At 38.7% G+C, this 24,693-nt stretch overlaps 2 protein-coding genes and 1 long non-coding RNA gene across 11 annotated transcripts in view; 2 read left to right on the forward strand and 1 right to left on the reverse strand.

Moving 5' to 3' along the window:
* Positions 1–16,776, forward strand: part of PAXBP1 (PAX3 and PAX7 binding protein 1) — a 31,534-nt gene extending 14,758 nt beyond the window's left edge. The window contains exons 9-18 of one of the 2 annotated variants that reach the window (XM_032474842.1): positions 2,925–3,024; positions 3,112–3,227; positions 5,086–5,285; positions 6,331–6,475; positions 7,163–7,284; positions 8,127–8,203; positions 8,727–8,793; positions 11,485–11,631; positions 13,275–13,429; positions 15,593–16,776. In XM_032474842.1, the coding sequence (XP_032330733.1) occupies positions 2,925–3,024; positions 3,112–3,227; positions 5,086–5,285; positions 6,331–6,475; positions 7,163–7,284; positions 8,127–8,203; positions 8,727–8,793; positions 11,485–11,631; positions 13,275–13,429; positions 15,593–15,710 (1,247 nt within the window). In that variant the 3' untranslated portion in view covers positions 15,711–16,776. Of the gene's footprint in view, positions 1–2,924; positions 3,025–3,111; positions 3,228–5,085; positions 5,286–6,330; positions 6,476–7,162; positions 7,287–8,126; positions 8,204–8,726; positions 8,794–11,484; positions 11,632–13,274; positions 13,430–15,592 lie in introns of those variants that run through there. The other variant, XM_032474912.1, reaches the window with a different exon arrangement.
* Positions 16,777–20,587: 3,811 nt separating this feature from the next.
* On the reverse strand, positions 20,588–24,065 carry LOC116662170. Of its 2 annotated transcripts, none has more exons than XR_004318191.1 (3): positions 23,960–24,065; positions 21,824–21,873; positions 20,588–20,710 (listed from the first exon to the last, which is right to left on the reverse strand). It is a non-coding gene; the product is annotated as an uncharacterized LOC116662170 (long non-coding RNA). The 2 variants fall into 2 exon arrangements; XR_004318190.1 differs by lacking the exon at positions 23,960–24,065 and adding an exon at positions 22,770–23,232.
* The window catches only part of SYNJ1 (synaptojanin 1), an 81,446-nt gene continuing 79,989 nt past the window's right edge, over positions 23,237–24,693 (forward strand). For all 7 annotated transcript variants that reach the window (XM_032475203.1, XM_032475387.1, XM_032475432.1 and 4 more), the window contains exons 1-2: positions 23,237–23,349; positions 24,365–24,510. In XM_032475203.1, coding sequence (XP_032331094.1) covers positions 23,252–23,349; positions 24,365–24,510 — 244 coding nt within the window. In that variant the 5' untranslated portion in view covers positions 23,237–23,251. The remainder of the gene's footprint in view (positions 23,350–24,364; positions 24,511–24,693) is intronic.

Here is a 24,693-nt window from a genome sequence, read left to right on the forward strand (position 1 = left end):
CGATATAACTCCAAGATTAGGGGAGTTTTGAGTTTCACCCCTTGGATAAAGCAAAATTTTTTGTATTTACATTTTTTTTAATATTTTCCAATTTGCCTTATATACTGGGTTTTTTAGTAGATCAGTTGATTCCTACACTTCTTAAAATTTTAATGTAAAAATTTGGAAATTGAATTTATATTCCTTTCATTACATGTGTTAATTGAAAACCAAAATTAATTAGAAACCTCTTATTAAATAGTTTAGCTGAAATTCTTTAAACATCAGACATTTTAAACCTTTTAATTCTATTTTTTCATTGCCCTCTGTATTCTTGGATGCTTGGGAATTTTCCTTCATTGAATTTCTTGTGGCTTCTTTTGTCATCTCTTTGGTCCCTATGTCAACAGTTATTAAATGGAAGTATGCATTGAAATTACCCATGATATTGGTTTAAAATGCAGATTTCTTGGTGCTGTCCCCAGGTCTTGGGTAGTGTCCAGTAATCTGCATGTTAAACAGCCACCCTAGGTGTTTCAGGTGCAAAGGGCCCTAAGTTACTATTCTTTCTGAAAAGAATACTTTGCCATATAGCATGTCCTCTAGATTAGAGAGACATTGGATCCCTAAGAAAACATTCTTTGTGCCGATGGGTTTTGGAACAGCATACAGAGGTGGAAATACGATAATCAGAGATGAGTCAGGCTCAGATATAAGCCATATGAGTGGCTTTGACCTTTTGTTTTTGCCACACATGTTTGAATTGGATTGTTGCCATGTTGGGCATCTAAGTGACTAATGCATCCCTCCCAAATCACCTTTGATCCAGACAGAACCAGATTTCTGGGGCAGATTTCAGGTAATCTTTATACCTACGACGGGAGGTAATTTCCTTTTAAGTTAAGGTTGTGTGAGCTGTGCATTTTATCAGATACCTTTTCCTGCCTATATTCTGTTCTTTATAATTTGGAGCTATTTACTTACATGGAATTTGAAGTAAGAGTTGAATGATGGATGTTAATTAGATTGAGAGTTGGAAAGAAATGAAAGGTAATGAGAAAGTGAAAAATACTATCCTAGAGGGAGTATTCATTAATTGCCAAAGAGTTGAGGAAAATTGTGGGGGATATTAAAGTATCAATTCCTTTTCTGATCTTTTTTTGAAGAAACAAAACATAGCCTGAAATTCATCTGTTTAGATTTGTAAACTTATCACAGTTATTGCATACAGTTCTTACAAAAATGAAGTAGGCTATCACTTGAGTCATCTACTCTTTTATCTCCCTCAATATATGTTTTACAAAAAATATAGTAACATTTTAAGCATTTACTATAGTGAATTTTCTTTAAAATATTTCTTTAGTGAAGGCTACTGCTTAAAGAGGCAGGAATCACTTCTGTAGTTTGGGATGTCTTAGCTAATTCATCTGTAGCGTGTAGTGGAGTCACAGTTGAGGTAGAGCTGGGGCATCTTTCTCGTTTACTAATCTTTTGTGTAATGTAAGCTCTGGAACACACTTCCTAATATCTTAAGCTGTTCTGAAATATGAATGAAAGACTCAGTGAAAAAGACAACTTTTAAAAGTAGTAGCATCTAGGTTAGTTAGGATACACTGAAGTAGATAAGAGCTAATTTTTGTTTTTATTTTTCCTGTTGCTGCTATTGGTGACACATCTTTGATATCAGGGAAAAAATAGGCCAAAGCCCTTAATTGTTGTCTTTCATTTTGCATGTGATTCCCCCATCATTGGATTTTTTGCTTCCTGTTACTATCCCATATATAAGAATATCTCCATATAGGAAGTGAGGAAGTATCACAGACAGTTGTTTCCCCCACTCCTCCTCTACCCTAGGCGAGAGATTCGAGAACTCTTCTCTGAAGAAAGAGAATGGGTCCAGAGAAAAAACCCTGAGACACTAACATCTGGGGGCCCCAACAAAAAGTTGACTTTCTACCCAGTGATGTGATGGATATGCCTCAGTTAGACAACTCCCACCTATTCCATGGAATTTCCAATCTCATTCTTACATAGGAGGTAGTTAATGATCATCAGAGAGCAACACAAGCAATAGAACCAAAGGACTGAGGAAAAAGACTGCAGGTGGCAGGAGAAAATTTAAAACATAATTGATATCCTCAGGGAGATGCTAGAAGGTATCCTGTGCATAGTGCAAATAGAGGGTGCTGTAGAAGAGAGATATTCTAAGACTAAGAACCATCTCTTGGAAACTAAAAAAATGTGGTAACTGAAATAGAAATTTAAATAGAAAGGTTGAAAGCTAAAGCTAGAGAATTGCCCTGGAAATTAAAAAATAGAGATGGAAAATGTGGAAAAAAAGAAATAAGAGCATTGTGCTTTGAAAGTAGTGTTTGAGAAAGCACGATTTGTTCCTATTTAGGTACGATTTTCAGTCTACATGTTGACTCTGCTCTTGTTCTAAAAATAGTAATAGAGAATTAATTTCTACAAAGAAAAATTAGAATAAATTATTAAACTCCTGCAACAAAGCTGCTTTTTCATCCTTCCTACCTTTGTTTCTTTGCTGTCATTTCATATCATTCAACATGTGGTGCTTAAGTTCATCCTTAAAAAAAAATCTTAACTATTTTTCCCTTTGCACAAGTAATTCAGATTTTTAATTTATTTGGTCATCATGATAGCATAAACTAGTTCTGTTCTTAGTAGACATAAGAACAGTGATTAAGCCCAGTTGCATTTGTGTAGTGTTGTTGAGCTCTCTGTTTATTTTTCTACTCCTTTTTGTGGGAACACAATAATATTGAGATTTGCTCTGAACTAGAAAACTGTCTGGTTTACTAGATACTGCAGAACCCTGCTGTTGAGATTCGTAAGCAGTCTGTCATTATGGCTTATTCTGTGCAAACTCTTTCCTCAAGATTGTTGAAGGAAGGCTTTTAATTTTAACCGTTACTGTTTTACAGATAAGGCTCTGATGGCACCAAATCTTGATTCCTTTGGACGAGATCGGGCACTGTATCAGGAGCACGCAAAGCGTCGGATTGCAGAACGGGAGGCCAGGAGGTAGTTCTACCAATGCTTTCCTTTGGTTTGCTTGTGAAGGGTGGAGCCCCTTTTGTCTGGTGTGGGAGCTTGTTATTTGTTGTTTAGGACTCGTCGTAGACAAGCCAGAGAGCAAACTGGTAAGACGGCAGATCACCTTGAAGGCCTGTCCAGTGATGATGAAGAAACTTCTACAGATATTACAAACTTCAATCTGGAAAAAGGTTAGACATTTACTTGGAAATGAGATTCGTTGTGAGTAGGGTTTCTCCTTGGCTGTGGTTTTTACCATGAAATAGTTTGAAATTTTGTGGCCTCTGCTTTAGAATCAGGCACTTTTTGCTTAATTGTAAAAACTTGCACCCATTTTTTTTATTATTGAATATCATGATGAGTTCTCAAGATCAGTGGTAACACTTTGTCGTGGGGTTTCTTTAGTACTTGCATCATAAATGGTATTAGCCTTCAGCATCATAGAATTCTGAAAGTGACAAGAATATGTTTCAGATCCCAGGGGCAGCCCCATGCAGCCTGTATGGTCTAGAAAGTTAGGGCACTCAGCCCTAAAGGAGATTCCTGGTTTAGAGAGTCCTGAATAATTCAACCAAGAGGAATAGTTAGTGCTGCTACATGTCAGGCATTTTCAGAAGGATCTCCAAAGAAAAGTCTTCATTTCCCACCAATGGCTATAATTATTTGGAGTTATATTAAGTGCAGGCCCTTTGGAACTTAGTTGGAGAAGCTTATCCCCCCCCCCCTTTTTTATAGTATATTTCTACATGTATTTCCAAACATAGGAAATTGGAAAGAATGACACACTGATAACTTGTATACCTGTCATCCAAATTCAACAGTTCTTACCATCATTTAACCAAGTTTGCTTTAACTCTCTATGTAGGGATATGTGTGTTTTGCTGAACCATTTGAGAGTGACTTAAAAACATCATAGCACTTCCCTCTAAACACTTTAGCATGTGTCTCCTAAAAATAAGGATGCTTTTCTACCTAATTGCAACACCACTATCACACCTGAGAAAATTAACTAAAATTTCTTAATACCATGTCTGTATTTAATTTTCCTCAGTAGCAGCCCCACAAAAACTCTTGGGACTGTTCTTGTGGTTATTCTGTTTTTTCCAAACCTGGACCCATACAAGATTCCTGCCTTGCATTTGGTTGTTACATCTTTTTATCTAAAATTAATGAATATCACACATACTTACACATACATACACCCCTAGTATGTATTTGTTTAAGACATTAACTTTCTGAAGAGATTTTCTTGTAGAAAATCCTACATTCTAGATTTGTCTGTTTCCTCATGGTATTAACTTGTTCTTCCATTCACTGTACTTCTTGTAAACTGGGATTTAGGTCTGAAGTCTTGATAAGATTCAGATTAAACTTTTTTAGGTGAGAATACTTCATAAAAGATGCTGTTTCTTATTGCATAATACAGAGAGCAAATGTTAGATCGTCCCACTATTGGTGATATTAAGATGGATCTTGAGAAGTAGGCTGTCATGACTAAAGCTCTCCATTATAAAGAGTTCTCTTTCTGAAGTCATATGAGGCATTAGATAACCTTTCATTTAGAGATGCTAACATCCATTGCTGATACTTGTCTAAGTCAGTTACTGCAGTCACCAGCATACTTTGAAAGAAGCGATATGATTGGTCACTGATCATGGTACACATCTGTTATTTACACAGTGATTTGTGAGCTGAAGAGTTAGATACAGAGTTTGTACTTTAAGCAGTTACTCACAGTTACTATACCATGGTAACTGAAATTTGAACCAAGATGTTGGGGACAGATATTATTTAAATTGTGCTGACAGAAGATGGTACATATTGAAACTGTACAAAACGAAGACTGCCTGCATTGTGGTTTTCATGACAGACATTTGGAACCTAAACTTACCTCTGGTTATCCTTTCAGTTTCAGTTAACAATTATTCCTTTGTTAATAAGCCTATTTTATTGTTAGGCAAGCTGCAAAGAAAGCACTGAAAAAAAACTGTTTTTTCTACTGCATATTAAGTTACGGTTTTCTGTGGGGGTTTTTGTTGTTGTTTTTAGATCGCATTTCAAAAGAGTCCAGCAAGGTTTTTGAGGATGTCCTTGAGAGTTTCTATTCAATCGATTGTATTAAATCCCAGTTTGAGGCATGGCGTTCAAAATACTACATGTCCTACAAGGATGCTTACATCGGTCTTTGTTTGCCAAAGTTGTTCAATCCCCTCATAAGGCTACAGCTTCTCACTTGGACTCCTCTTGAGGTGAGTGGCTTCTGTCACTGTTAGAAAGCAATAGACCATGATGCCTGGGTAATTTTAATCTCAAAGCTAGGAGATGTAAGCTTGAGCAAAGTATTTTTCAGGGGAGATAGGTCACGGAGCTATAATTGATAGAAATTATATCTGGGTATAATCTTATGATATTCACATTTATGCTCTGTCCCTCTTCAGGAGAGCTGTCTGTTGCTTTCTGATTTATATGCAGTGTCTTTCTCAATCAACTAAAAGTACACGTAATGACACTAAGATATGAATGTGAGTGAATAAGAATTTGGTTCTTTGGTCCCAGAAACTGTAAGAGCCTCATGGGAAAGCTCAATGAGGCCCATGTGAAATGGGGCCCTGAACTAAGTCACTGGTGATGGAAATCAGGAGAATGAGATAAACTGATGGATTTAAAAGGTAGCATCAGTAGGACCTGTTGCCTGTTACATAAGGGAGGAAACTAGAATTGTCTATATACATGTTAGTGGTCATGTTTAAGATACAGTTTTGAAAGTTACCAACATATGGATGGAGCTGTGGGCATGAATGAGATGGGCTGGGCTCAGTATGTAAACTATTATGAAAAGAAGGCTGAGGGTGAAACCCTGGAAGCAACAGGGGGAAAAAAAAAGTAAGGTCTGGGAACCATTCAACTCACAGCTCCTGGTGATTGCTCTTTGCTAGGCCTTGTGCCGTTCCACCTTGTGCATGTGGCTCCCTCCTCTGCCCCAGAGCTTCCAGCTGCCTCAGCCTCCCTGAACTCCAGTTTCTTCTCAAGTCAGCAAGACTGCCCCCTGCTTGCAATTCCTTTCCCTGCTCTGCAGTCCTGACCAGGAGCTCACCTCATTTCATTCCCTTCTTTCAGGGGTCACAGTCCTGTACTGCCAGTGGTCCATTGTTTGAAAATAGATGTTTCATAATATTTTATCCCATTTTTAGTTTACGACTGAAGGCTAAATCTAGTTCCTGTTAACTCTGCATGGCTAGACGCAGAAACATCCACCATTTTAAATGTTTGGGTAACCTTTTAAATATTTTCCAGGCTAAATGTCGTGACTTTGAGAATATGCTGTGGTTTGAATCTTTGCTGTTTTATGGCTGTGAAGAGCGAGAGCAAGAAAAAGATGATGTAGATGTTGCACTATTACCTACCATTGTGGAAAAGGTGATTCTTCCTAAACTAACAGGTAGAGATTACTGAATTGAATCTTCAAACACATTGGGTTTTTAAATCTATTTTTAGGAGCTTTTAATCAAAGCGTATTTTCTCATAGAAACTACATTATAAATAATAAAGTTGCCACCGGGCCCAGAGTTACCTAAAGGGTACACGTTTCTCAACCTGGGATTTGAAGACCACCTTCAGGAGGGTCTGCAGCTGGGGACAGTAATTGATCCATAGGCAAGTTTTAGACATTTAAGGACTGCCTGAAGCAAAACTGAATACATAGTTTTGGGACAGGGGAGCATATGCATTTTTCTGTGGAGCAGTTTTATTACTTTCATCAATTTCTCACAAAAGATTAGGAATCTTTGACATAGGAACCTATTTAAAATATTAAAAACAGAGCTCAAGTTCAGTTAAAAATTCTTCATGGAGGAGGCATCGCCTCCTAGGATATAGAAATCCTGCTTTCCCCAGTCTTATTTTCGCCAAGCACCAGAAAACAATGGGAGGCTGTCCCCTCTCATCATTTGCCTAATCTTCAACATTCCCACAGTTAGCAGGACAAAGAAGACTGAAGCTTATACTCTAGAGAAAGAAAAAATAAACGTCGATTGGCATTTCTAAGTTGAGGACTGCTTGACATTAGATATAGTCAGCTGCAGATTTCTTCTGCATCTCACTATGTGCTACTTTTTTTCCTTAATAGTGATAGCTGAAAATATGTGGGACCCCTTTTCTACAACACAGACTTCAAGAATGGTTGGAATTACACTAAAATTAATAAATGGATATCCTTCAGTAGTGAATGCAGAAAACAAAAATACACAGGTAATTTAATTATTATCTATGAAACATTTAAAAATTTTTTAAACATTTATTATTTTATCTTCTTTCCTTTTGAAAATGAGTAAGAGTTGAGAGAATTTGAGTGGTTATGTCCTTCTGCCGGAGCCAGCCAGAAAATCTGATTCTCCCATTTGGACCATTTGGTCCTTTATAGCGTGAAATATATAAAATTTAAGATAATGGTTTTTAGTTTTAAAATATCTATATGTAAGGATGATACTATTAGTCTTGATAGACTCTGGTTTGTACTGTTGTCACCCTCCTCACCACCCCACCCCCATTCTCAACCAGAGTAATCAGACATCTCTTGAAGAACTGTATTTTTTAGGAAAAACGAAAACGTGAAACTAGTAGAAAAGGTAACGATGATTTAAATACTGAAACGTTTAAATAGCATATAAAACAACTAAGTATTGTTTTATAACTAGTTTCCAAGCTTCAAATGGCTACTATCCCCCACTGGACATTCTTATGAGCTATTTAGACTTGGACAAGTACTCTTTATCATTGTTTTATTTTCACTGACCTCGTTTTGAGAAGAACAGGATTATAGGTTTGATCTTAAGTCTTTATATAGTAGTAGTTTAAGGGGTTGGAAGCTTTTTAAATGGGTTCATTGCTTGGTAATTGAAGAAGGGTAAGCTAAGAGTAGTAAATATTAAAGACCTTAGACCCTTCAGTGGGGAAAGTAAAAAATTTGAGAAACTGTACACTCAAAATTGAGTACTCAGTTTATTATATGATTTGGAATATAGCTTATTTTTATTTCTTAAAATTTTGTCATAACCCTTATTAAAATGCATGCTCAACTTTTAACCCTTTAGGTGTACCTGAAAGCACTTTTATTGAGGATGAGGAGAACTTTAGATGATGATGTATTCATGCCCTTATATCCCAAAAAGTAAGTAACTCCTGAGAACATGAAATATGGTAACGTTTTCCATTATCTTTCAGAAAAGGCTTCTTAAATCCTGAAACAACTAAACATAGCTTGAAACACAAACTTGATTTATGTATTGTAAACCTGTAGTCCAAAGAGACTAGTTCAGTGGGTAAATTGTTCCCTCAAGCGGAATAAAGCAAATAATGCCCTTTATTCTCCTTCAGTATCTCAGAATAAATTGCCGTTACATTTATTTTCTGGAGTGGGGAGGTATAGCCCAAGTGGTAGAGCACATGCTTAGCATATACAAGGTCCTGGGTTCAACCCCCAGTACCTCCTCCAAAAATAGAAAAGTAAACCTAACTATCTCCCCCAACCAAAAAATAAAATTATTGTCTTCTGGAATATAGTTGTTTGAAAATTTGAAAAATTAGTTACTTCTTTTGTTCACCTTTTTTACTTGTACAAATGTTCTAGCAATCAGATGGCACTTCACATATAAAATATTTTTGATTGTGATGTGTTTGTCTTTTTTCCTTAGTGTCTTGGAAAATAAAAATTCTGGGCCTTATTTGTTTTTTCAACGACAGTTTTGGTCTTCAGTTAAGGTACGTGTCTGTAGGCTATCTAAACTAAAAGACCTCAGATTTTGTTTGACTTCATACATTATACCTTAAAAAGTATTTTAATATTTGGTTCAGTAACTTCATAGGCTTAGGTCTGTATCTAAATACAAAGTCTCCATTTTATAAACTGATTTTATTCCGAAAGTTTATTCAGGTTTGATGTTTCCAGAGGAGAAAATGAATCCTGAGTTCCAGTAAGGTCCACCTGGCCAGCAAAATGCCCTACTATACCATTGTTAATTTATTTAGCAAACAGAGTACTGCGCACTCTTCTAAGCTGGGAAATGTAGCACTGAATAAGATAGAAGTAGAGCCTTCATGATGCTTATAATCCAGCACAATCGACAGATAGAAAATAAGTAATCTTCAGGTGTGATGAATTTTAATAAAGAAATTCAAAGTAGTATGGGAGCATATGACAAGGGGCACAGAGACCTTGATGGGTGGGTCCACCCTGAGGAAGTGGTATTTCGGTTATTAGACTAGAAGAATAAATAAGAGTTGACCCTGGGGTGAGGGAGAGCAGGGCATACTAGAACTGAGAAAAGTCTAGGATGGCTAGAGTTAGGGAAGAGATAAGTGGTCCAAATGATACAGGAGCTGTAATTTACATATAGACATGTAATCACTGCCCAGATCAAGTTGGATAATGCTTCCATCATCTCCCCCAAAATCTGTGTTCTTGATACAAGTACTTGATCAGATACATGATTTGCAGGGTTGTGGCCCCCCCATTCCTCCACCCCCCCAATCTGTGGCTTGTCTTCATTCTCTTAACAGTCTTTCAAAGTGTTGAAGTTCTTCATTTTGATGAAGTCCAACTTAACAGTTTTTCCTGTTATGAATTGTCCTTTAGTTGTCATATCTAAGAAATCTTTGCCTAAAACAAGGCCACAAAATTTTTCTCTTATTGTTTCTTCTGGACATTTCATGGTTTTAGGTTTTACATGTGAGTCTATGATACATTTTGAGTTAAATTTTGTATAGTGCATGAGGCTTGGATTGAAGTTTGTTTGTCCCAGCATGGTTTGTTGAAAAGGCTACCCTTTTTTTATTAAGTTGTTTTTTGTACTTTTGTTGAAAATCAGTTGATCCTGTATGGGTTATGGAAGGGTTTTTAGTAGGAAAGTGACTTGAAAAAATTGCCATTTTAAAGATAATTCTGACTGCTGTGTAGAGATAATGGATTGAAATAGGTGAAGATAATAATAATGAAAATGGGAATTAGTATTTCTTACATATTTATTATGTGCCAAGCCTCGCACCACATTCTTACATAGATCATCTTTTTGAATCCTCACAACAGCCCTGTGAGCTTGACACTGTTTTTCTCAAGCTCCTGATGGGACAGCGAGGCACAGAATAACCTGCCCAGGCTCATTCCTTTGTTAAGTGTTAAAGATGGGAGTCTAACTCAGGGCACTCTGACTCTTGAGCAGCTCTTCTCAGCTAGGGTTCTTTGATAGCTGATGCCCTAAGGCCTCCATTGTGTATGCATCTAGAATGGTACTGGCTTGTACCACCCTTGGGAAAATTAAGACGTCACTCAAATCATTTTCTGTAGGTTTTAGTTCTCTCACAGAATGCTGTTTGAGAAAGACTATACCAGAGCTCATGTTCGTAACCACTTGAGTAACTGTAGGGTCCATAAAGAGATGATGTCAGCTTAGATTAGGGGGTGGCAGTGGGAACTGAGAGGAACGTACAGAATGGATGGAGGTGGGGTCCAAGAACTTGTGGAAGAGGTTAAAAATGACACGCAGGCTTCCAGCCTGATTGGTTGGATAGGGTTGCCATTTCCTAAGATGAGAAATACTGGAAGCTGAAAAATGTTTACGGTGGAATGGGCTGGGGGCTTCCATTTTACATGTTTTGAGCTTAAGTAGCTTCCAGTGCCCAGGATCAAGAGGTTTGGTAAACATGCAGTATGATAGTCACAAAGAGAATTTCCATTTCTTGGGGGCGGGGGCACATAGGACTGGTTTAGGCATGATTTTCAAGGAGGGCATTTACCTAAGAATCAGCACTTGACCACTAGTATTTTCTGTTATGATGGAAAATGTTCTGTATTTGCATTGTTTATTACGGTAACCACTTGTTCCACATGGCTATTTAAATTTTAGTTGATCTCAGTCATTCTGGGAAATACTCAGACCTTTTAAAACTGCTTATTAGTACTTGGGCAAGACATGGTCCACTGTATTTCATAAGGTGTTTTACTGTGTAACTAACTTACTTTGTACTTAATTTAATTGCTTAACGTTGCCTCTCACTAATTTTTTTTTCCTTCTCCAATAACCAAACTTTTAGTAACAGAGTCAGATTTGTAGTTGCCACAGGTAGGGAGTTGTCGGTAGGGGTGGGGAGATTGAGTAAAGGGGATCAAAAGGTACAAACTTCCAGTTTTAAGATAAAATAAGTTCTGCGGATGTAATGTACAACATGATGACTGTAATTAACAATACTGTATTGTATATTTGTATATTTGAAAGTTGCTAAGAGAATAGAAAAAAGATTTATAACTGAAATAAGGTGAGGTATGTTAACTTATGGTGATCATTTTGCAATATATACTTGTATCAAATCATTATGTTTTATACCTTAAATGTATGCAATGTAACATGTCAATTATATGTCAGTGAAACTGGGGAAAATAATTTTGTTTCTTTCTAGCTCTTAGGGAATTTTCTCCAATGGTATGGCATTTTCTCAAACAAAACTCTTCAGGAGTTATCAATAGACGGTTTGTTAAATAGATACATTCTCATGGCTTTTCAGAATTCAGAATATGGAGATGACAGCATCAAAAAAGCCCAGAATGTGAGTTAAATGATTTATGGTAGTTTTTAAAGCATGTAAGTTAAAATGAATTAAGTTTTGTTTGAAGAGATTTGAGAATTTTATGAAAACTCCTTTGATTATTGAACTTGGTGTAATGTTGACAATCACCTTGCTTCCCAAGTAGTTCCAAACCCCCTTAGCACTTTTTAAATAAAGATTTATATTGTTATTTATGTGTATATTTATTCTTCTATCCATCTATCTGTATCAGTATTTATTTTTGTAGGTATTAATAATAGTTTTAATTTGGGGATTTTTTTTTTTTCAGTTGAGTGAATGCTATTTTGAGTGTTACTAAAGAAATGGTCTCTCCTCATTAAAGAAATAATTTTAGTTAATTTTTTTTTACTTTATATACATGAGTTTGATCTTTTTAAAAAAAATTTTTAAGCAGTCATATGATTAAAGAAAATTTGCTAGTGCAGTTTTTTGACCTAAACTATGTCAGAGTAATTCTCTGATGTGATACTTCTCTACCCTTAAATATTTTTGTGTCTGTTTCCTATAAACATGGATATTCTTGTACACGATTACAATATAACTATCAACATCAGTAAATAAACATTTATATATTACTCACACCTAATCCTAGGCCTCTCTTCAGGTTTTATCAGCTGTCTCAATAATATCCAAAAGAAATTGGCAAGAGGAAGGATTGTCCTTTGCAATTAATTGTCGTGTCTTGTTAGTCTGCTTTAATCTGGAAGACTTCTTCATTCCTTGACCTTCATAACTCTGACACTTTTGAAGATCATGGTTCAGTTATTTGATAGAATGTCCCTCAATTTGGGTTTGTCTGATAGTATCTCATGATTAGATTCAGATTTTGCATCTCTGGCAGGAATTGTCCTAGACTTCATTAGTGGGAATCCCTCCAGGTTGACTTCTGTGACCTCGTGACATGTCCTCTAATTTGGAGGAAGCACTTTCTTGCTTACTGGCACACAATGTTCCAGGTCCATTTTGTACTTGCTCGGCCGAGTTCTGGAAACAGTCATTTCTTCGAACATCCCTGGGTTCTTTGATGAGGAGCCTTCTCTACCCACTGACTGCTTTCTCCCCTGTGGGAACCAGCCTGCCCTTGCTTGGGTTGTGGTACCCCATGCCAGGCTGCCACCATGCTCTGTTTCCCCTGCGTAGGCTCTTGCCCTAGGCTGCCTCTGGTGTGATGCTCTCTTTACCCCATTCTGGGCTAGCATGGCTCCCACTGCCAGCACGGATGCCTACTGACTGAACCGTTCAGCATGGGGAGGGGCTGCACTTTGGTATTTATACTATACATGTTTTTACATCAAAAGCTACTGATGAAGGACAGTTCAGTTCATTTAAGGCTTCTTGGAAGACTGCAAAATGAAACAATTGGTTATTAACTTTTTGTTCCTAATTTACTTAAATATTGGAGAAATATACTTTGCTTTTAGTACCTATCTGTTGAAGTTAAAAATTCAGGTATATTTGCATAATTTATGTAGAAAATCAGGTTTAAAAGACAATCCTTTCTAAGTAATGAGTTACATATAGCTCAACAGGAAGTCTTTTAGTTAAATAGATTATACCCATTATCTAGACTCAGCTTTTAGACACTCATTTATTTTTAACTTTTATATCTTTCTTCTTCATAGGTAATCAATTGTTTCCCCAAGCAGTGGTTCATGAATTTGAAAGGAGAAAGAACTATTTCTCAGTTAGAAAACTTCTGTCGATACCTTGTACACTTAGCAGATACAATTTACAGAAACAGTATCGGGTGCTCTGATGTGGAAAAAAGAAATGCAAGGTAATTATTTATAATTATTGAATGAAACAGTGATCGAGAGTCTTTAGTTGTCAGATTTAGTATTAGTAAAATGTTTTCAGTAGAGATGTTTCTATTTTACTTTAAACTGTACAATGACTTAGTATTGATAAACCTACCGAAGTTATGCATTTCTTCATTTTTGCAGCTTTTACCTAATCTTTTTTCAATGTGTTATATATGAAGGTCTTAAGGGAGGACTTCTGGTAAGCACCAGCCATAAGGGGAATGAATGAATCATTGTTTTCTCTGTCTCCTCCCTTGAGGAATTGAGAAGATCTTAGGCTCTTAGAATGTCATGGAAAGGGGAGGGTACAGCTTAGTGGTAGAGTGCATGCCTAGTTTGCACAGGGTCCTGGATTCAATCCCCAGTACCTCCACTAAAATAAATACATAAAAACCTAATTACCCCCCCTCCAAAAAAGAATAAAATTTAAATTCAAAAAAAAAAAAAAAAAAGAAGAAGAAGAATGTCATGGATCTTGGTCTTTGGAGATTCATTATACAGATGTAAACCCCAGGAAAGATGGCCACTGAAACCTAAAGTGTACTGAAGGTTCTATCCCAGTTTGGGGACATTTGTGCTCTACATTGAGGTTTTCTGTATCCATATTGTGGACTAAAAAGGTCATCACTCATGATTTTTGGGGAGCAGCTCATGCATATTTTTTAATCAAGTGTTTTGAGGAAGGAATGAATAAACAAACCATTATCCCTTTCTCGGGACATTGTCTTGGATGTTCATGTAATTTGGGGATAAATCTCTAGCATAAAAAGTAAGTAAATAGTAATAATAACAACTAGTATCATTCAGAAGAATTTTATTTTTGAAAGTTTTATTTCATATATTCTTCCTATGTCAGTTTTATTTTCACTTAGATCACACCATTAGTCATGCCCCTATAACAAAATCTCTCTTTTTCCTTGTTCCCCTTCCACAAAAAAAGGACCTTATTTTCTTGAGAGAAAATTTGCTAACTTTTACAATAAAATTAAAAGCCAAGTAGATAGTAAATCCTTCAGTGGTAAAATTGTTTGGCAGGTGATTTTGGGTTATATGTTTATTTCATCCTTAATGTGTCATTTTGGTGCTGGTTGTTACTTATCGGCACTAATATTCTCAATATTGGTGTTTACTAGATAGATCCCATTTACTTACTAGATAGATCCTATTTACTTTTTAAAGTTTAGTTTATATGTTTAACAGTGTTTTTGTTTGGGAGTTAAATATCAACAAACAGTAAATTCTTTTCTATAGAAAACAATTTCAGCAGCTGTTAAGCACCTTCTCTGTGCAGTGCACATAAAGTAGGTTCCACATGGATTACAAAGTCTTACAAATTACAATCCTTCCCTAAAAGGTGCTTCCTACAATTTTGTAGAGAAGAGACAACTAATAATGTCACGTTGTGTGTGGTTTCTCACAGTGGTTCAAACTAAATGCTGAAAGTAGTTTCTGGGCAGGCAGCATCAGCATCACCTGGGAGCTTTGTTAGAAATGCAGATTCTCAGGCCCCACTCCAGACCTACCGAACAGAATTCTGAGGGTGGGACCTGGTGGTCTGTGTTTCAACACCCCTCTAGGTAATTCAGAAGTGCGGTGAAGTTTGAGGATTACTGAGAATGACTCCTAGCTGGGGTGATAAAGGAAGCCAGTTTATACTTTACTAGTGAATTTTGGAGGAGTGGGAATTATACTGGATCTTAATGGATTTTGATGAATACAGACAAATATAATTTGTGTTCCAGGTATATTCTAGAAGAGCTAGGACTCTGGGAAGGAATGGGAGGCAGGACTCTGGGAAGGAATGGGAGGCAGGGCTCTGAAGCAGTTAGGCAATAGATTTTCTTATCCTTTCTAGATATTGAAAATCATGTATCTGAATGAAAATTTAGGGTTTTATTTTTGAAAATGGGTCCTCTGTTTCTGGGTTGGTCATTTGAACATAGGCAAGTTTTGTTTAATGTGGATAGTTTTTTTCACACGTTGTGACTTGCTTGTCTCTGTTTCCCTTTTTTGAAAGTATGTGCTTGGAAAAATTGATTACCAAGTGCAGAAAGGATCATAAAGTCAGTAACAGATATTTTCCTTGAAGGCTTTTGTGCTAATTAATGAGATGCTGCTATATATTTTTTCCTTTTTAGGGAAAACATAAAGCAGATAGTAAAACTCCTTGCAAGTGTTCGAGCTCTGGATCATGCTATGTCTGTTGCAAGTGACCACAATGTGAAAGAATTTAAGTCTTTGATTGAAGGAAAGTAGATCTGTGAGACTGAAAAAAAGCCTGTTTGCTCTAATACCATTCCCAATGTACAAATTTTGTATATATGTAAAGTTTCTTAAACTGTAAAATACTGATTCTTGTTTTAATACAAAGAACATTATTAATATTCAATACGTGTCCTTAAATGCAATTTCTTTGGAATGAAAGGAATTCGGGTTATTTCTAGGAAGTCTATGAATGGTTTCCTTACTGCCTGTCATACTTTGTTTACAGAAGTATTTTATATGTTCATTCAAATGAACCCTTTCAGTTAATTGTTTTCTGTAAACGATGTGTGCAGTGTATATTGTGTAATTATGCATATATATATATATATATATATATTTATACCATCATGGAGTTAACTTTCACACTGGAAATTTGTGGTGTTTTTCTACAGAGTAAGCCTTTTAACAGCAGAAAACTATTCAGTAGCATATTGTCTTAGGGAAATTCCTACACTGTTACAAAAAAAGGGCTGGCAGGTGACCTTTTGGTTAGCAGTTGCTGTCACTGTAGCTACGCTGCCTTAAAGTTGAGACGTGAGTGTGGACTTGGTTATTGGGTGAATGGGGAACTTTTCTTCCTTGAATAGCATTACAGTCAAATGTAGGTTTAACGTGAACTCTAAGTAGTACATGCAACATAGGTTTTTGAAAAGAACATAGCAGCTTAATTTTGGGGAATGATAGACCCACAACCTAACTGCATGGTTTTGGGCTGACTGTCCTGTCTCATTCATGATTTTACTCCCTGACCAGCTTAAAAAAATACATGCATTTGAATTTTAGTAGTCTGTCATTATATTTAAAATCCCACATATGTGAGTTATATATGCAATAAAGAACACGCCTTGCCGATTAGCTACACCCAGGCAGTTTAATATCCATGGTCTTCTATAATGTTTATACCATGCTGTAAATATTCAGAGAACTTGTTTTAAAGTTTATGCTTTCTGATTCTGTGATTTTCAAAAGAGGAACTTTTTGGAAATTAAGGACTATTGTTTGATAATTATATATGTAATTAAGCTTTAGCCAAACATTAAATTAATTTTTAAATAGACCCTTTGTTGTATTTTGCTGACAACTAATTTTAGTTAGAGTGTTTCATGTGACTAATATAATGAGACCTTAGCACGTACCCTTGGTCAAGTAATATTTAGAACAGTGCCATGCACTCTAATTGCTGTCAATTTTATCTTTCTTGTAGGAACATTGCTTATCCCTACAAATTCATTCTGGATGAATTGTTCGTTACCCTTAGTGGCATACTAAATAGAATTAAAATGAGAACGCTTATTCTCACCTTCAGTGGGCTAAAACATATAAATGTGTGTGTGTGTATGACACACGTAATTTGTGCCTTAATTTGTGTTTCCAAACCCATTGGACTGATTACTTTTCAGGTATCTTCTTTTAAGGACATTTGAAGTAAACTCAGCTTTTTCATCCTGTGAAATCCATCAGGCTGTTTTACTCTCAGAAATGAGTTTGAACCCACAGTAGGACCTTAATGTAAGGTGGATTTATCATAGAAAGCAAGTGGTTCGCACACTGCAGCCAGAAGTTTTTTATTCCTGAAATAGCTAAAGGACATCCTTTCTTATGAAGTAAATTGTCAAAAGATAAATCCAGAGAGTGACATTTTAATGAAGTGGAGGTTTTGTCCTTTCAGTTTTGTCTTTTGGAGCGGTCTTCTGAAATACTTCCAAAATAGGTGAGGAATGTTTTTGAAAAGGAAAGTTGTTTTATTGAGACTGTATTAACCATAGTCATGAAGACTGATAACTACTATTGTACCAGATGATGTTGGTGACCTTATTGATGCCATGGTGACTTGCAAACACCTGCAGCTCTACCTGAGGACTTTCCCTTGGCCTGTGCTACAGGCTAGAGTGTCTGTCACCTAATGTCACTGGGAGCAACCCTCAGCCAAAGAAAGCAGCAGGAGGATAAATACCCCAGTGCGTTGGTTCAGGTCCTCTGGGGAGCAGTCACTGTCATGGCATTAGATGTACAAGCGACTTGTTGAGGGAAATGACATTGACGGGCAAAGGAGAGGAAGTGGAAGGGGCTGAGCTAGCCTTAGAGCCAAGAGCTCACGAGGCAGGTGTGATCTCTGAAGGAGAGAGGGAAGGAATTAAGGAAGGTGTCAGACATCAGTGCAGTTCTAAAAGTTTGGGCAAGGCTGATGGAGCCCTCAATCCAAAGTCACGATTCTGAGGAATTTCATGTCACCAGTTTTTTTTTAAAAAACAATTTTATATTGAGTTATAGTCATTTTACAATGTGTCAAATTCCAGTGTAGAGCACAATTTTTCAGTTATACCTGAACATATATATATTCATTGTCACATTGTTTTTCACTGTGCTACCATAAGATCTTGTATCTATTTCCCTGTGCTATACAGTATAATCTTGTTTATCTGTTCTACATTTTGAAATCCCAGTCTGTCCTTTCTCACCCCCCACCCCCTTGGCAACCACAAGTTTGTATTCTATCTCTATCAGTCTGTTTCTGTTTTGTATTTCTGTTTCGTTTTTGTTTTGTTTTGTTTTGTTTTTAGATTCCACATATGAGTGATCTCATATGGTATTTTTCTTTCTCTTTCTGGCTTACTTCACTTAGAATGACATTCTGCAGGGACATCCATGTTGCTGCAAATGGCGTTATGTTGTCGGTTTTTATGGCTCATGTCACCAGTTTCTTACCTTCCTTTGTATTCCCACCACACTCAGTAATTGGTAGAGAGCAGTTCTTGGGGACCATGGCCGGTACAACCAGATTCTCCTTGTAGGAGACCTGAGAGGCACAATTTCATGTCTACAACAGCTTCCTAATCTCAGATAGGAAGAGGTATGTTCCACATTATCTCCCAGAGGGCTTCAGTTGATTTGAGCCATAGTTGCCTGCAGTGATAACCTTATCACCCAGAATTGGCCAAGAATTGCACAAGTCTTAAAGCAAGTACCTGCCTCATGAGAATATACTAAAATGTAGCGTTCCCTAATTTTCTTTAAAGATGGGTTTATTGAAGTATGATTTATAAACTGTAAAGTTTACCCTCTATAAGCATGTATAGTTCAGTGGGTTAAGACAAATGCCTAATTTTGTTTTAAATGGCTAATTTCCCTTGAAATCATGAAAACCTAAAAATGGTCAGATGTATAGCTTCAAAATATCCTGTCAAAATGTCAGTTGCTATGTTGTAGTGGTTCTTTATGGTTACAGTTACTCTTCTGATCTGTAACATGGTAATACCCATATAGTAAAGGGAGTGTTGCCATTCTGATTATGACAACACTTTGGTCTCTAGTTTCAAGTAAATGAAAATGAGGACAGTTAAGCACTAGAACTCCTACATGTAGTGAGAAAACAATGAAATATGTCTGAAATGTTTGGGAGGCCTTATACTTCGATAAGGCTGTCATTGTCCAATACGTTTTTGGAGATTCCCCCCCCCAGAACAGTCTATGGATGTTAGGTTCACAGCTGCTGAGAGTGACTTCAGATTGCCCAGCAAAGGCAGACAGGCTAACAATTGTCATATGGAGTTGATATTGATATGTAGTGTTGAGTTCTGGACCTCTGGGCCCCAGTAATTTGTACTAGCTTTGTCCCAGCCCTGTCAGCCCTAACTGTAGCAGAGGCTTAGAGGAGAATCATCCAGTACCATGAGAATGCCTAGCACAGCATTTCTCAATGTATGCTGTGGTCCACTAGTTCCTGGGCTCTTACTTTAAAAGATCTTTAGGAAAATGTACCTTACATCCAATGCTTGATAATTGAGAATACATGGTAAATGATAAAAGGTTAGACAAATCCTGTAGAAACCATTTTAAGCTACTTTACAAAAGCACTTTGACCATGAAATCTTACCTTTTACATGTAACTTAGATGTTGAAATTTCAGAGATGCCTGCTGCTTAGGGACCAAGAGCCAGGTTGAAGAGTGAGCATCCTACAGCTCTGATCTCAATAAGGCCCAAACCCTGTTAGAGCTCTGGTCCTTTGATTTCCATGAGAATCCTTACGTGTCATTAAAACAAACCTTTTTATTTGAGCTCTCTTGACTTGGTCTCTTGTTCCAAATGAAAATTTTTTGTCACATGCAAGTTCCCTGTTTGCTCCCATTGCAGTTTTCTTATCTCTGATACATGTGAGCAATTTTTCAGTCTTTCAAAAACTTTGAAGTTTTTGTTTGATTTTACTCTCACGATGATTCTGCTCTCAAGCTCCTATATTTTGCTAGTTATAGGATTTTCATTTTTCCAATTTAAAATCTTATCCTTCACTGATTACTGTGGACGTATTCTAAGCAAATAGCAAATGCTTTTTGTCACCTACTGTTGTGTTGCCTCTCAAGACCACTGTTTTCTCTTTAATAAGGAGACATCCCTTCCTATATATATCTCTGCAGATCCTGACATGAAAGTTAGCTCTAGTTTATGTAATCTGAAAAGAAGCTTTTAAAGATAACTGAATCAGGGTTGTTAATATTCTCCAAATTTGCCAAATGCTTTCTATCATTTTTGATAGGGAAGTCCTTTGATAAGAAAAAGTATGCCCTACTACTAATTTACATGGTTAATTTGTCAAAATTCATAGCCTTGTAACATATGGTATATTTTTATGTCACTGGCATAATCAGTCTTTTTTTTTAATTGAGTTATAGTTGGTTTGCAATGTTCAATAATTTCTAAATTAATAAATCCTGTCATGTACTGGGGACATACTATTAGACTGGGCCATATATAGTCACTGTGTGAATATTTTTGACCTATGGAAATGGTGATTGCATGTTTCAACCTGATACAGGGAACTGCCCATAGGAGAAATGACTCAGTCAAAAAGCAACATTTAAAAATCATGGTGTTTACCTTCATTTCATTGACACTATTAGAGCTGACGTCTGAAACATCCATCAGGCTGTTTACTGATCTCAGTTTCTCTTCTGACGGAGTCACATAAGCCTTGTATGGAGTTGTCTGTGGCTGCTGTAACAAATTACCACAAACAGGGTAGTTTAAAACAACAGAAATTCATTCTCTCACAATTCTGAGTCCAGAGGTTTGAAATGAAAGTATTGGCAGAGACATGCTCCCTGCAAAGGCTCTAGGGAAGAATTTCCTGCCTTCTTCCAGCTTCTGGTGGCTGCTGACATCCCTTGGCTAATGGCCACATTGCTACAGTCTCTACCTCTGTCTTCACAGTGTGTGTGTGTGTGTGTAAAATCTCCCTCTGCTGTCTCCTTATAAAGACATTTGTGATTGCATTTAGGCCCTACCCAGATAATCCAGAGTTCAAAATCCTTAATCATATCCACAAAGACTTATTCTTCCCATAAGTTAATATTCACATGTTCCAGGGATTCGTGTATGGGTATCTTTTGAAGGTGGTATTTCTTCCTACCACTGGCATCATTGCTCATTTTCAAGGGTCAAGATAGTGTCAGCACATCTCTGTAGGCCCTTAGGACCTCACTAAGAAGTATGCATATGCCACTTAACCTGTATTTTAAGTCAGGCCACGCCAAGGATACTCTAGATTTGGTGAAAATTTGTCCAGCTATTTTCAAGTGCTGTGATGAACAAAGAAGTATAAACAGAAAAGAGTGAGAAAAACAGAAAGGAGTAACAGCTTTTAAAATCACTAGTAAAATGGCCCTTATATTTTTAAACCCTGGGCATGTGCTCATTTCATGACTAAAACGATCTATTTTGCAAGGATTTGGAAAAGCTGTGGCCTTCTACTGACAACTTGAGGACTAAGAGTCCCACTTACCCGCAGATTAATTTGAAGAAAGAAGCAGAAATTCAAACACAGAACCAAGAAACATTGACCTCGGTTTCTTCAGTTCAAGATCAAAAGAAGCCAGAAATAGGCCAAGCATTTGCTTCTAAAAGAGCCTAGCACCGATATTTCCCACTCTGAGAAAGAAGGGGTACCTAGTGTAGCCACACAGACACAGGTGCACTGGAAGGTTTGGGGTGGGCAAATTTGGATGGAGGTCTCAACTCCACCTCAAACAGTAATTTTTAACCAGTTAACTTTTCTGGGTCTCAGCTGTCAACTTCCAAGCAATATATTCAATAACATCAACCTCTCACCTGGAGCTGTACCTTCCACATGTTTTTCTTCTGGGGCTATAGATGTATACCTGAAAAGGCAAATAAGAAAAATTCCATTCTCACCCACTTGCATTTTGTTTTCTCTGTCCAATGCAATCTCCAATTGAAATGGATTCTCCAAGAGGGAAAAATAAACATAAAAAGCAGAGTATTTTAATGTAGAGTAAGTAGAATATTTTAATGAATTTAATTCTGAGGCTGCTGTCCGTAACCACTACAAAGAGCAAAAGTTTCTCTAAGGAGATGGTACTAAATGAGAGAAATCTCCAGTTCTCAGAACTAAATCTAAGTGTCTTTGCAAATCTCCTTTTAGAAAAGAAGTGGCTTCTTTTCTAATGAATTATAGCTACTTTAGTATCCTGAAACCAGGGTGGGTCTAGCTTCTCTGAAATAGATGAAGAAGTGTTAAATCAAGCCACATGACAGGGCTCAGAGGGGGAAATGATCTTGTGCAATACACTAAATTTAAATTCTGCTTTTGCTGTTAATAAAAGCAAGAAGGGGAAGAGGTAAAGAAAAAGCAAAGGCAAGTGGAAACGGTTTCCCAGAGTGCTGAATTCTTTGGGTTTTCAATTCCTCTTGACCCTGCAGGTTTGACTTCATTCCCATATTTAGATCTATTAGGTGGAAACGGAATGAGAAGCCCGTGGGGGCACACGGATATTAGCCAGGAAGCATGATTTGTTGAAAAGTGAGGATAGGGTGAAAGGGCAAGATGTCTTTAAGAAATTACACGGTTGGCAAAAGCTAGTCGCCATTCAGTGACGACCACAGCTGCCTGGGCCTCAGTATCTCCACAGCTGAGCCCTCATTTTTTTTTTTTTTTTTATAATAGTACTCCTGAGAGCTCCAGAACACACCAGAAGAAAAGGAAGCGAACAGAGCTGTTCCAAAGCAGGCATTAGTTTTTCTTCCTGCTACCTACCCAGACGCTCAGTCATAGTAAGAACTCGGCGCAGTTAGCAAGGGGACACCATGGACAGCTCTTCAGGCGCCGCGGGTTGGCCAGCAGGGCAGACCGTCCCGAGCCCTCCCCAGAACCCGTTAGGCCGGTGGAGGCGGCAGGGGGTGGTCCTGACACCCATCTTGGGCACGTATCAATACCCAGCCCCCAAAGCTTTTCCCCAGAGTCCCTCCCTAGCGCCCACGGGGAGGGTTGGTAAGCTCTGAAGAGCCCACGCGAGGAGGCCGGGGAGGCCGGGTTTTCCCTCTCCCGGCGTCCTCAGCGGTGGGACCTGCAGCTGCAGGCTGGGGAACACGCCGTCCGAGGCGAAGGTCGCTGCGTGTGGAGGCGGCGGGCAACCCACGAGTACCCGGCCTGCAGGGCAGCCCGGAGTGGGCGTGACCGCTCCGATGCCCCGCCCCTTCCCCGCGAGGGGCGGGCCTTCCGCCCCCGGCTGAGGCGCAATGCGGAAGAGATGGGCCTGCTGGAGCGGAAGTGACGCTTCCGGCGGCTGTGGCGGCGGCGGCTGCGGGAGAAGGAGGAGGAGGAGCCGGAGAAAGAGGTGAGCCAGCCGGCGGGGGGGCGGGTAGCGGGGAGCGGCCGCGGCCAGACCCACCGGCTGCGGGGCGCGCGGGCCAGCGCTTCCTGAAGCAGTCTCCGCCTCCGCAGCTTGGGCGGGAGCGGTGAGAGCCGGGTACGAGAGGGCCGGCGGGGTGGTTGGGAGACCACCGGCTTTGCCGGGCGCCTCGTCGGCGGGGTCTGTGGTGACAGCAGCTGTCAGCCTGCCCGCGGAGAAGGCACCGAGTCGGTTTGGGCGCCGGGTCATCTCTTCTGGCGTGTAATGGAGGGGTCAGGCTGCTCGGCGCTTCCATCCCTCTGGGAAGGAGCCGCTTTCCGGGCGGTCGACTGCCCGGGACCGCCGAGGAGCCCGGGTCGGGCCCGTGTCCCAAGTCGTGACTCTTCCCGGTGGCCATTCATATTTACTGGCTCTAGCCTGCGGACCCCTCAGCCCGAGGTGCCCTGGGGCTGGGCTGGAGGCAGCAGTAACCTGTGCCGCTTCCTTGCCTTTCACCGCCGCCCCCGGGAGAGCCTGTGGTGTCGGATAATCCTTTCCCTTATCTCGCCCCCTAAGGAGCTTTGAACCAGCCTTGTTAACCTTCCTTCCCACCTACCTCTCTCCTTTCCCCGCAAAGGAATGGCTCGAAGTTTCCGAATCGTTTCCCTTTCAACGTAGTGGCAAATCCTGAAGCAGGAAGCTGATAAACAACTCCGAACGAAATACGCTCAAAATTTTCCCTTTTGGTAAACATAAAGTAAAGGGGAAACTCAACTTAACCAAACCGCTTATGGACTTGGAGTGATAAAACCTTGTCTTGCCTTGCTGTGAGAATTGGTAGCTTTTCCTCTTGCATTTTACTAAAATTAAGTGACGACTTATCTTTTGGAATAAACCATTCTCTTCCTTTTTTTTTCCACCCCCCCCCCCCCCCCATCAAAACCTGGCAGGGAGGGACTTCTGGATGCCTTGCAGTCCTTGCTGCAGAAGGAAACAGCTTTCCTTTGCTTGGTTTTCACAGGGCTGCCTCCGAAGAAAGGAGAATGGCGTTCAGCAAAGGATTTCGGATCTATCACAAATTGGATCCCCCACCTTTCAGCCTCATAGTGGAAACTAGGCATAAGGAAGAATGTCTTATGTTCGAGTCCGGGGCTGTAGCCGTGCTCTGTAAGTCATATCTTACAACCCAGCTGATCGTGGTCTGTTTTGATTTGAAATAATTCAGATTCAACCATTTTTTCAAAGAAGACCCTGATAACCCCCTCATTGTATTTCATCTAGCAGGTCATGCTTTTATTTCCTTTTAACTAGACCTTATTTTCTTTTAATCTTTTTATTTTCTTTTCCTTC

The sequence above is a fragment of the Camelus ferus genome, chromosome 1 (assembly GCF_009834535.1).
Source record: "Camelus ferus isolate YT-003-E chromosome 1, BCGSAC_Cfer_1.0, whole genome shotgun sequence".
NCBI classification, from domain to species: Eukaryota; Metazoa; Chordata; class Mammalia; order Artiodactyla; family Camelidae; genus Camelus; species Camelus ferus.